This window comes from Hemisphaericaspora subhashii (genome assembly GCF_019202705.1).
Source record: "Hemisphaericaspora subhashii strain CBS 10753 chromosome Unknown scaffold130, whole genome shotgun sequence".
Lineage (NCBI taxonomy): Eukaryota > Fungi > Ascomycota > Pichiomycetes > Serinales > Debaryomycetaceae > Hemisphaericaspora > Hemisphaericaspora subhashii.
This window is the reverse complement of record NW_026057335.1, coordinates 1-12,837: the sequence shown is the minus strand read 5'-3', so window position 1 is coordinate 12,837 and position 12,837 is coordinate 1. Positions and strand designations below refer to the sequence as shown.

Below are 12,837 nucleotides of genomic sequence, written 5' to 3'. Positions count from 1 at the left end.
AATATCAACGAATAAACAAAGACATTTAAATATTAGGAAGACATCTTTATGACGTAGTTGCCCATGGGGTTGGACCTATTGCTATCGGAAAAATCGGAGTCTGTTTGTGTTTGGTTATTTGCATTCTCTAGCATCCACAAAAACTGTAAAAAAATTTCCCCGAAAAAATGTCTGTCTGAAAATTTAATATTTTTTGTTCCCCAAAAATTGGACTCCGAAATCTGGGGAACTCGAATTTTATTTGTCCACGGAAAACCAAAAAAATAATTTTTTCAAAATGTGTGCCCCAAAAAATAATTTGTCATCACAAATCAGAAAAAAATTTTGTTGTTTGAGCCGACACTAATTTACCCGAAAGATCAAATATACCTCACACTAAAAAAGTCCGAGGTTAACACTTTACATCGATAGTACCTACAACTGCAAAGATCATTACAACACACTCAACGGGAAAACAAGCAAATTTATATTCAACAAGATACAATTCTGAATATAATTCACTTTTATCATGTGCCCCGTGATTGGAAGAATTTTAGCAACCAATTTTTGAAAGTCTGGAGATTAAATACCGAGGTCAGTTTTTATATTAGTAAAAACGCGAAAGAATAAACGTAGAAAATCCGATGTTCAAATATTCATGCATTGAAAACTCTGATTCCGTCAATCAACCAATCATGATAACCTCTGTATCGCCGTAAGTTGATACATATACCAATTGAACAATAGGAAGCTTAAATTGTTGAAACATGTACCCACATTCCCAACCTATCCTTGAACAAAAATCTAAAATGAAAATTTTGCAAATCAAATTTGTCAAAACTATGAGGTAATTGTGGAAAATTAATAATCTAAATTAAAAAAAATTACAATGACCGTAAAACTTTCCGGTAATTTCCTTTGTAAAAAAACGACCACTTTGATTGGTGCATTGTTTTAATCTGTAAAAAGATCCATCGGACATTTTTTCTTGTGCGCATACTAAAACATTTGTTCTACTTTCTGTCTAACGCATATTTTTACAGTTTAAGTCCTATCAAACCGAATAAACAAATTAAAAAAAAATGTCCCCTGTGAATATTTTTTAATATTTTCCAAGTATCAAAGTGTACATCCGAAACTTTTTGTCTAAAGAGACAGTTTTTCAACAAAAAAAGCATTCACTATAAATATTATAAATTATTCCCATTAAATTTTTTATAAAACATTCAATTTAGAATTTCCTCTTTCTCCTTCTTTTCTTTCTTTCTCGTTTCTTGTTTTCTCCATATTTATTTACCCAGAATATATTCAATTACAATGTCTGCTTTGACTTCATTCAAACGTTCTTCTACTTTAGCTAGAAGTGCTTATTCCGCTGTTAGAACTTATGCTACTGCTGAACCAGTATGTTACCAACTACCTCCCGCCATCTCATCCTGTTTGAGTCCGAATTTATGAATTGAATGGTACAATTCGTATAGATTAGGACTCATTTCTTACCCTAGGATGTAAATTAGATGCCAGAGACGTCAATACTAACATCATATTTTAGACTTTAAAACAAAGATTAGCCGAAATCTTACCAGAAAAGGCTGAAGAAGTTAAACAATTAAAGAAAGAACATGGTAAAACCGTATGTATTCATATTTACACTAAAATTTCAGTATAAAAGTCATTTTTTGCAATTTGTTGATCCTTACCGGATAGATGATCCGAAATTCTTAACATTTTGAATAATTTCCCACCAAATTTCCATTTATTCAAATCACCCGGATCAATATCAATAGGTTCCGACACAACCATACTACCAATTGCATGTCTTGTGTCATTTTTCCATTGCGACTGCAAAATCCTCTGGTTTTTTATGGTTAATGCCGACAGAAAAATTTTTTTTTTTGGTGTCTGTTTGTTTGAGAATAAAAAATATCTCAGCTGCAAATTTTGTGACACTTTTTTTTTCAATTGTTTCGAAATCCGTTCCGAAACAACAATGGACGACAATATATGACTTGCATATGAAAATTTATCCAGACGTTCAAATATACTAACATTTTCAATTTTAGGTTATTGGTGAAGTTTTATTAGAACAAGCTTACGGTGGTATGAGAGGTATCAAGGGTTTAGTTTGGGAAGGTTCCGTTTTAGACCCAATTGAAGGTATCCGTTTCAGAGGTAGAACTATCCCAGATATCCAAAAGGAATTACCAAAGGCTCCAGGTGGTGAAGAACCATTACCAGAAGCATTATTCTGGTTATTATTAACTGGTGAAGTTCCATCAGAAGCTCAAACCAGAGCTTTATCTGAAGAATTTGCTGCTAGATCCGCTTTACCAAAACACGTTGAAGAAATCATTGACAGATCTCCATCTCACTTACATCCAATGGCTCAATTCTCCATTGCTGTTACTGCTTTAGAATCCGAATCTCAATTCGCTAAGGCTTATGCTAAGGGTGTTAACAAGGCTGATTACTGGAAATACACTTATGAAGATTCTATTGACTTATTAGCCAAATTACCAAACATTGCTGCTAAGATTTACAGAAATGTTTTCCATGATGGTAAATTACCAGCTGCCATTGATTCCAAATTAGATTATGGTGCTAACTTAGCTAACTTATTAGGTTTCGGTGGTAACAAGGAATTCGTTGAGTTGATGAGATTATACTTAACCATCCACTCTGATCATGAAGGTGGTAACGTTTCTGCTCACACCACCCACTTGGTTGGTTCCGCTTTATCTTCTCCATTCTTATCCCTTGCCGCTGGTTTAAACGGTTTAGCTGGTCCATTACATGGTAGAGCTAACCAAGAAGTCTTGGAATGGTTATTCAAATTAAAGGAAGAATTAAAGGGTGATATTTCCAAAGAAGCCATTGAAAAATACTTATGGGAAACTCTTAATGCCGGTAGAGTTGTTCCAGGTTACGGTCATGCTGTTTTAAGAAAGACTGATCCAAGATATACTGCTCAAAGAGAATTTGCTCTTAAGCACATGCCAGACTATGATTTATTCAAGTTAGTTTCTAACATTTATGAAGTTGCTCCAGGTGTTTTAACTAAACACGGTAAGACCAAGAACCCATGGCCAAATGTGGATTCTCATTCTGGTGTCTTATTACAATACTACGGTTTGACTGAAGAATCTTTCTACACTGTCTTATTCGGTGTTTCTAGAGCTTTCGGTGTCTTACCACAATTAATCCTTGACCGTGGTATCGGTATGCCAATTGAAAGACCAAAGTCCTTCTCCACTGAAAAGTACATTGAATTGGTTAAGAACATCAAGGGTAACTAAATCTGATATGATTGATACGATTCGTTTTTAATTAATGGTGTATTTATTAAGTCATTTTATGTTTTATTTATTTTAGTTCAATCTTCAAGATTTGTCTTTTTAACAGAGAAGGTCTGAGAGGGTAAGAGATAGTTCAATTTCATTATATATTTATTCCATTGCAAAAGGTTTCCTTTTCTTTAGTTTATGTTCTTTATTTATTGTCAAAGCTATACATTGTATATATCGAGAATTTTACTTAGCTCATGTAGTCCTTCTAGTTCGAGGTTTCCCCTAAATTGTCATTAGCAGCGGATTATGTCGGGAACGATAAAATCTGTTGATATTGAGCCAATTGCACGACCATGGAAGAATTTTTCAGAATTGGATTCTTTATTGGTTGTAAAAATCACCCCCTTCCTTAATACGATTGCATTAGAATTACGCCATACATAATTGTACTATGTTGTTAGCTAGAACAAAGGTGCGGAGATTCTCCACTTTGTCGATACGACTCAATCAAACAAAACCAAACTATTCCAAGACTCTTCAATTACCCAAAACTAACTATGGGGCCAGAATACCCAAAGGAGAACTCAGACAACAATTAATAAAACAAACTTCACAAGACCTATATTCATGGCAACAGGAAAACAAGACCTCCGAGAAAAATGGGAAATTCATCCTTCATGATGGTCCACCATATGCTAATGGTGATTTACATCTCGGTCATGCCCTAAATAAGATCTGTAAAGATATCATCAACAGATTTCAATTGATATACTATAATAAATTAATCGATTATCGTCCTGGATGGGATTGTCATGGATTACCAATTGAGATGAAGGTAGAGACAACTGATCCTGAAAAGCATAAGAATCGATCTGCAAGAGAAATCAGACAAGCTTGTCGAGATTTGGCTAATTATATGATTGATAGACAACGGATTCAATTTAAAGATTTTGCCATAATGGCAGATTTCGAGAAACCATATATTACAATGGATCATGGATATGAGATAAATCAATTGAAGGTGTTTAGGAAATTAGTGGAGAATGGATTGTTGTCACAACAATTGAAACCTGTTTGGTGGGGTTGTGATACTCAGACGGCATTGGCAGAGGCAGAATTGGAATATAATGATAATCATAAGTCAGTGGCTATCCATGCTAAATTCCCAGTTGTTAGTGATGAGCTTTATGAATATATTGAATCTAGTTTTGGAAAAAGTATCAAAAAGGGAGATTTAAAATTATTGATCTGGACATCTACCCCATGGACTATGCCAGCTAATAAAGCTATATGTGTGAATCGACATCTGGCATATACATTAATCCAAAACTCTGGTGGGAGTGAATATTTGGTAGTTGGGAAACTCTTAGTCGATGACATCCTTAAACTTAACGACCAATACAGAATTGTCGATCCTCAAATTGAAATCCCAGGAGATAAAGTCGCCGGAAACCTATACATTAATCCTGCCGCCAAGGATAACCAAACACGCCCCGTATTGCATGGAGATCATGTTACTGAAACGGCAGGTACTGGATTAGTTCACAATGCACCAGCACATGGACGAGAAGATTATTTAGTTGCCAAGAAGTATGAATTAAGTCTCGATTCCGTTGTTGATAATACTGGTCGATATGTGAATGGGAAACTTGCACGTGGGTTTGAATCATTAGGTAATTCAAAAGTGACTGATATAAAGACAAATTTAATCTGTGCTCAAATATTAGCCGATAATGATATGTTATTCCACCTAAACAAGAAATTCACCCATTCTTATCCCTATGATTGGAGATCCAAAACACCAGTTATCCAAAGAGCAACACCTCAATGGTTTGTTAATGTTGAAACTATAAAACCCCATGCTATTGAAGCACTTTCAAAGGTTAAGTTTTATCCAGAAAAGGGGAGTAATCGATTAACATTGTTTGTTGAGAATAGAAGTGAATGGTGTATTTCTCGACAAAGAGTCTGGGGGGTCCCACTTCCGATTATATATAATAAAAAGACCGATGAACCTGTTATGAATTTGGAAATTATTGATCATTTAATTGAAAAATTGAATGAATTCGGGACTGATGAATGGTTTGTTCCAGAAGAAGATATAAGTAGATGGTTACCAAGTGAATCATATAATGGAGCCGATTATTACAAAGGACAAGATACTATGGATGTCTGGTTTGATTCCGGGACATCTTGGAATACATTAAGACCTACAATGGAAGAATGTGCTGATGCAGAAGAACCGCTTGCAGACGTGTATTTGGAAGGTAGTGATCAACATCGAGGTTGGTTCCAATCTTCAATATTGAATAAGGTGATTTATTCAGGGAAATCGGGAGAAACTTATAGTCCGGTGGCACCATTCAAGAACGTGATCACTCACGGGTTTATTACTGATGGGAAGGGGCAGAAGATGTCAAAATCAAAAGGAAATGTATTCTCACCTACTGAAGCTATTGAGGGATGTAAGAAACCGATGACTCCATATTTAGGTCCAGATGGATTGAGATTATGGGTGGCTTCATCTAATTATAAACAGGATGTTAATTTCAGTCCAGAGGTTTTGAATCGTGTTTCTGAAGTTGGTAAGAAATATAGGGTTACCTTTAAATATTTGTTAGGAAACCTAAATAATTTTGACCAAGCTGTTGATTATTCTCAATTGAATGATTTGGATAAGTATACTTTACATACATTGTATCAATTACAACAACAATGTATTGAGTTTTATAAGGATTATAATTTCCCTCGTGTTATTAGTTCGATTAATTTACATGTGAATACCACCTTGAGTTCAATATATTTCGATATTTCAAAGGATTGTTTGTATACCGACAAAGCCAATTCTCCAAGAAGGAAAGGTGTACAGACTGTGCTTAATGAGATCTTCAAGACTTATGTTGGATTATTGGCACCTATACAACCACTCTTGACTCAAGAAGTTTGGAGCGAATACGTGAAAATTGGTAATAATACTGCAAGTGCCAGTTCTCCTTTCCAGCTTGGAGATTGGAGCAAGGCGTTTGCTTTGTCAGAATCGTATATCAATGAAGGATTGGCCGAAGAGTTTGAAGATTTCTTAGAGTTTAGAAGTGATGTTTACAAATTGGCCCAATCATCAGGTGCAAAGAATAAATTAGAATATAAGCTCGTTATTGAAACCAATAAAGACACTAAAATGTTTGAATTTTTAAAACGTAATGAATCATATCTCGATGATTTATTCCTATTTTCAAAAGTTGAAGTAGTTGACAAGCAACATGGTCCTACGGATATTGAAGCTAATTGGAAAGAAAATGTTGTATTTTCAATTGAAAAATCATCTGATTGCAAATGTCCTAGATGTTGGAAATTTAATTCTAAGCAAGAAGATCATTTATGTCCTAAGTGTGATGACGTTGTCAATTGATGAGTAGATTAGCATATGTAAATATAAATACAAACCTGTATATATACATTGATTTTTTTATTTTATACGTTTGACTGATTATGTAACATTCCACCAAATTCATGATGGTTTAAAACTTCAGTTAAATACTACAAGAAGCTAATTACGTTTGTGTAATTTCTATAGATCTTATGAAATTGTACTGTTAAAAAGATCTAAAGTGTAAGATCTTCCAACAATGAAATGCATTTCCTAAGACGAGAATAATTAATCTTTTCTTGGTGTGTTGAAATTACGCGTTTTTTTCAACGAATAAAATATTTTGTTTGTGTGGGTTGGACAAAAACAAATTAAAAAGCTTAATACCCCTTAGCAACAGAGTACAGTGCTACAACCCCATTACTTAATTAAATAAAATAAGTTATAAACCCGCTTTGTCGTATCTTTAATATTATTCTAATGTATTCAGTACACATGACAGCGTTTAAGAAGAAGATTAGTAATTACATTGATTCAAAACAAGAAATCTCGGAAGGGTATTTAGCCCTTCGACAACAATTGGAATTAGAAGAAGAAGAAGAAGATAGAGAATCATTAATCAATGCTTTTGATATCTTATTAAGAGTAGATGAATTATTATATGATTATCATGTTAAGAAATCATATCTTGAATTATCTAAATTAGAGTATTTCATTCAAGATGAAACTTTCTTAAAAGAATTAGAGAATATTCTGAAATCTTTAGAAAGAATGATACCATTACCAGAATTAATTGGAGCTGTCCCCAAGTTAGCAGTTTTTAGAAGAGAATTATTTGAAAATGCTAGAGAAGCAGCTAAGATTATTCATCAATATGAACAAAATAATCCAGGAGTACCCAAATTCTTAACCATTCAAGATATTAAAGAATTAAATCGAAAAGGACCCTGGTCTAAACCACCACAGGTAGGTAAAAAACCCCACCCATCTACAAAGCGAAACCTCCCAAAATCCGAACCGACAACAAAACGAACCCCAGCCCCACCCACACCTGAAAATTCAAAACCCGTCACTGAAAATAATCGTATTTCCAAACCATCCCTTCTTCAAAAAGGATATCCCTCAATTATCCACAAAAAGCGCGGCTCCGTCTCACAACCAAAGAACAACATAATCATCGACGAACCTGAATTCCAATTCACCAAACATCCAACCCTCACCCCATTCGAACAAGGAGGTTGGTCAAGACATCATGTCCGAATCATCTTCGATGCAGCAAATACCAGACAACACACCTCTACTCGATGTGATTATATCCGCGACCAATTCCTCAAACAATTGAATGTGAATATAACTGTCAAAATGGCGACATATTTATTAGAACATTATGGATTAAAATATACGAAACCTAGAGGAGATTTTGAAAAGTATCAACAAAGTTTTGATGATATTTATTTGGGTGTGAAGGATAAGAGTCATGCGATTCGGGCTGATTATATTGTGAGTCAATTTATGACGAAGTTGAATGTGCATGTGCCTAAAGCCGCCGCTGAATGTGGTGCGAAATTGAGGGATTTGTTTATGAAGGAATATGGGACTCCAACTGAACCGGCTGCAAATGTGGAAGGGTTGAAACATAAACCAAATTATCAAATTTAAAGAAGTCTCGTATCAAAGTTTGATACGAAGATCACGTTGTTGTTATTATGTAATTATATGTAGAGATATGGTACTAATTAGGTACGTTTTTGTAATAAAATACACTGATGAATTTTTTGAAATAAAGTATATTTACAACTATAACTTATATACTTAATATCGATGACATCAAAGAACCATAATCCCATGAAACTAAACAAAACAAAACAAAGCAAAACAAATCACACACAATTTTACTCTACAAACTAAACAAACAAACAAACTATCTCTTCCCACTCATCAATTGTGTCAACAATTGAGAACTAGAAGAAGGAACAGCAGAAGGAGCAACAGTAGTAGGAACAACCCCATCATTATATTGACGTTGTTGAATACCAACACCTTGAGGAATTTGTCCAGTTGCCATTTTTGGTACAACTACGTTATTATTAGCATTACCTGAAAACAATCCTGGTGGAGGTGGTGTAGATGTATTTCCACGTTCATTAGCTCTCAACATCGAAATCTGTTGTGCTTGTTGTTGAGCTTGTTGTTGTTGTAATTGGAGTAATAATAATTGTTGTTGGGCTTGTTTTTGTTGTTCAACAGCCGCTAAATTACCTTCTGCTTCTAATAATCTTTTTTGTTGTTCTAATTGTAACTGTTGTAATTGTTGCAATTGAGCTGCTTGCAAATTAGGAGTCTGTTGTTGTTGTGCTTGTGCCTGTTGTTGTTGTTGGAGTTGTTGTTGCACGTGTTGTTGCTGTTGTGCTTGCTGTTGTTGACGTTGTAATAATGCTTGTTGTTGTACAATTGGATGATTTTGATAAGCGAGATGATAATTCTTAATTGGTCTCAACAAAAACTTTTCAATCACTTGGCGAGCTAATAATGCTTCTTCTTCTGGTTTAAGTTCATCATTTCTATAATTTGCATGTTTATTAAATTCAAATAATGGTAAGATTTTCCCATTTGCATTTGAGAATGGTTTAAATTCAATATCCATTTTTGAAGGGCCATCTTCCAAACTTCTTAATTGATCAGTAACTGAATCAACAAAATTCAATACCGAATCATCATCAATATCAACTTCATCAGGAAGTAAAACACTATCTTTTGTAAGTTTGGTAAGTTTTCCTCCTTTCGGTTTAACAACTTCTTTTCTAGGTTGTTGTTGTTGTTGCTGTGATTGTTGTTGTTTTTGATCACGGAATATTTCACCCAATGTTGGGAATGCTGCTGAATTCGCCAATGGAATATTATTATTAACTTGAGGTGAACTACTTGCAGATGAACTTCCAGCTTTTGCCCAACTTGCAGTAGCTGGTAATACATCTTTATGTGGTTCATAATGATGATTTGGGTGATGATGATGTTGTTGTATTTGACTATTATTAGCATGATCATCATCTGATGCATGACTTTCTCCATCTTCTTCTTCACTATCGTTATGATGATGTCCATGGCCATTATTATTATGGACATTACTTCCCATTCTTGAAGAAGTACCAGTCATACCCATCATACCCATCTTAATACCTTGTTGAGTAGATAAGTCTTTTCTAGTATAAGAATCTGCTTCTTCACCCGGTTCATGTAAAAACATACAATTGGGGTTTGGACATGGATGACCTCTTAAATAAGACGAACAATATTTAGTAGTACCATGAGCAGCTCTTAATATTCTTCCATCACATAATGAACCATCTAATTCATTAATACATTTCAATGCATCTTCTTTTCTGGCAAATGTAACATAAACAACCAAACCTGGATTTGATGAAGAAGGATGATGATGTTGTTGTTGTAAATGAGGAGTTTTCTTATTAATTACAATTTTTGAAATCTTACCATATTGACCAAAATATTTATCTGATCTTAAAACAGAATGTAAATCTTCTGGAGGACAAGGAGGATTTAAACCAGTTACATAAACTAAATTTTTTTGAACAACTCTTAAACCAGCTAAATGTTTTTTATTAGCCATTTCAGTTTCTTTCTTTTCCTTTTCACGTTGTTTCTTATCACGTTCTCTTCTTTCCTTTTTCAATTGTTGTAAACGATATTCTTCAGCACTGATTGTTTTATATTCAACGCTTTCATCATCATATAATCGTCTACAACCAGGACATCTTCCATTTAATTCTGGATTCTGTTTGATATTGTTATAACAAAATTGACAGATTTGATAACCACATGGACATGGTTTGAAGTTCTTATCGGAAATATCCATTTCTTCAACACATAATGGACAATATTCTTCTTCACCATCGCTTATAAATGAATCATCAGTTGTTGGAACCATGTTGCTTTTCTAATTATAATATATACAAAGGGTAAGTCTAAAAGAAATTAATTTATTAAATGTATGAGTGGTAGTGCGTGTACTGAACTAATAATACAAGGAACTGTTAACCTTTCAGTTTTTGAATTGAAATTGGGTGGTAGACGTTTTGTTTCTGTTGATGTTTTTCTTGTTGGTTGTTAAATTTTTGGTTTAAATTTAAATTGTAAGAGAAAATCAAGAAAATCAAGAAAAAAGAAAAAAAAAAAGAAAGAAATCAAAAGTCGTGTAACAATGTTCAAAATATCGTTTGATTACATAATCGAAAGATCTAATTTTATCAACCAAAGTTTTTATTCAATTCCAACAATTCATCAACAAGAATCAACAAACCACCATATAATATAACAAAGAACGCAATGTCATTTTTTGTTGAATTGTGGGAGTCTATATTTACTCCAGGTACAACACCCGCATTAATTACTGCAACTCATATATCTTTCATATTATTAATAATTTCATTAATATTTCTTATATTTTTAACAAAATCAATTCATTTTATTAATTTATTAGTAATTGCTGTATTGTTATATATTACAGTTATATGGTTTATTAAAGAATTACAATCAGAAAAAGAAAAATTAAAAGCTAATGAACAATTGAACCAAGAACAACAACAAGACAAAGAAGAAGAAGAAAAGAAGGAAGATGAGAAGGAAGATGGAAAGGACACTACCACAGTCAAAGTTACCACAACTGCCATTCCTTCAACCACCAATACTCCAAGAAAGAGAAAAGTATAAAATGACATGTATATAGATAGAAATTTTGTAGATTTATTTAGATTAATATTAATAGCATAATTAGACAATAACCAACAAGTTGATTCATAATGATCCGAAAAAATACACTCTTCGAGGGATCATCTCTTAAACTTTACTTACTTATCTCATTAGATATCAAATAATATGAGCTTTAAAGATGCATTCCAAAAGTATATAGATCATCCAAAAGATCATCACGACCTTGTTTTATTTCACGATGAGAATGTAATTATAATTAAAGATGGATTCCCAAAATCACTTCGTCATTTATTAGTCATACCCCGTAATCCCATAATAACAAAACAACATCCATTAGATGTATTCAATTCAAATTATGATGAATATACAGGAGAAGGATTATATCAATTAATATCAAAATACGTCGACAAGGCAAAACAATTAATCATTGATGATTTAATCCAGAAATTCAATTTAAACCCCGAGGAGTATAGATTAAAGTTAGATGAATTTAAGAATACGTTTATAAAAGCTGGTGTTCATTCAATTCCATCTCTAAGTAATCTTCATATCCATGTCTTAACTCAAGATTTCCATTCTCCGAGAATGAAAAACAAAAAGCATTATAATTCATTCACAACCAAATTCTTTGTCCCATTCGAACAATTAAATCCAATATTTAATGAAAAATATTATAAACTAAACAATACTAATCATCCAATCGATGATGATTATGATCCTGATTCAGATTATGGAAGTAATAGCAGTGCCTCGGATGAGGATGAATATCGACCAAAATTTATTAGACATATACGACTCAAAGCTTCATTATTGGATATTATTTCAAATACGCCATATAAATGTACTTCATGCGATTCAACTTTTGGTAATCTGTTGGTAAAATTAAAAGATCATTTGTCGAAAGAGTATCAAAAGAGATATAGTATATTTGGTGATCCTTCTATATTGTCTCCAAATAATATTTAGAGATAAACAGGGATCTGAACAATAGAACGATTCTGGGATTGGATTCGATGCTGGATAACTTCTAGAGACAGCATAATTGCTGGTATTTCCAGACCAGCATTTCTACCTTTGATAGTCTTTTCAAGCTTATTATGAAATTCCAAATAAATGCAAAAATATTGAATAAAAATTATTGTCACATCAGCCCTTTTACCATCAATATTAATTTCACCACGAGCAGTCTTGTTGAAAACATTATCAGCACGTCCTGTTTGATTCAAAGCAATAAATTCTGGATAATACATCGATTCCATTGGTGGTATGTTGTAAATATGGATATAATTGATTTTGTAAATCACCATCTAAGACTTGTGCTCTCTTCATGGCTTGATCTAAAGAAAAACCAGAAATATCCCAACCATCAACAATTTATTCATTTGGATTAACAAATAGAACAATAGAATTGAATGGAGAGCATAAACATTTTTTTTCATTTTAATATACAAAAAACCTATATATAGAGTTTGTTACTAT

General features: G+C 33.2%; 6 protein-coding genes across 6 annotated transcripts; 5 read left to right on the top strand and 1 right to left on the bottom strand. All coding sequences in view use genetic code 12, as the record gives it.

Annotated features, from left to right (window-relative positions):
- Window positions 1-1,296: 1,296 nt before the first annotated feature.
- On the top strand, window positions 1,297-3,275 carry CIT1 (citrate (Si)-synthase; the record flags this gene model as incomplete). The annotated part of the gene is made up of 3 exons (XM_049407870.1): window positions 1,297-1,383; window positions 1,532-1,612; window positions 2,043-3,275. The coding sequence occupies 3 exons, from the start codon at window positions 1,297-1,299 to the stop codon at window positions 3,273-3,275; spliced, it is 1,401 nt and encodes a 466-aa protein (XP_049262751.1).
- Window positions 3,276-3,717: 442 nt separating this feature from the next.
- J8A68_003960 (isoleucine--tRNA ligase) lies at window positions 3,718-6,675 on the top strand (the record flags this gene model as incomplete). Its single annotated transcript, XM_049407869.1, has 1 exon — window positions 3,718-6,675. One exon carries the CDS (start codon window positions 3,718-3,720, stop codon window positions 6,673-6,675), a length of 2,958 nt encoding a protein of 985 aa, XP_049262750.1.
- Window positions 6,676-7,128: 453 nt separating this feature from the next.
- Window positions 7,129-8,292, top strand: J8A68_003959 (uncharacterized protein; the record flags this gene model as incomplete). The annotated part of the gene is made up of 1 exon (XM_049407868.1): window positions 7,129-8,292. One exon carries the CDS (start codon window positions 7,129-7,131, stop codon window positions 8,290-8,292), a length of 1,164 nt encoding a protein of 387 aa, XP_049262749.1.
- Window positions 8,293-8,554: 262 nt separating this feature from the next.
- NOT4 (CCR4-NOT core ubiquitin-protein ligase subunit) lies at window positions 8,555-10,576 on the bottom strand (the record flags this gene model as incomplete). The annotated part of the gene is made up of 1 exon (XM_049407867.1): window positions 8,555-10,576. One exon carries the CDS (start codon window positions 10,574-10,576, stop codon window positions 8,555-8,557), a length of 2,022 nt encoding a protein of 673 aa, XP_049262748.1.
- Window positions 10,577-10,974: 398 nt separating this feature from the next.
- Window positions 10,975-11,358, top strand: J8A68_003957 (uncharacterized protein; the record flags this gene model as incomplete). Its single annotated transcript, XM_049407866.1, has 1 exon — window positions 10,975-11,358. One exon carries the CDS (start codon window positions 10,975-10,977, stop codon window positions 11,356-11,358), a length of 384 nt encoding a protein of 127 aa, XP_049262747.1.
- Window positions 11,359-11,523: 165 nt separating this feature from the next.
- On the top strand, window positions 11,524-12,324 carry J8A68_003956 (uncharacterized protein; the record flags this gene model as incomplete). The annotated part of the gene is made up of 1 exon (XM_049407865.1): window positions 11,524-12,324. One exon carries the CDS (start codon window positions 11,524-11,526, stop codon window positions 12,322-12,324), a length of 801 nt encoding a protein of 266 aa, XP_049262746.1.
- Window positions 12,325-12,837: the final 513 nt, after the last annotated feature.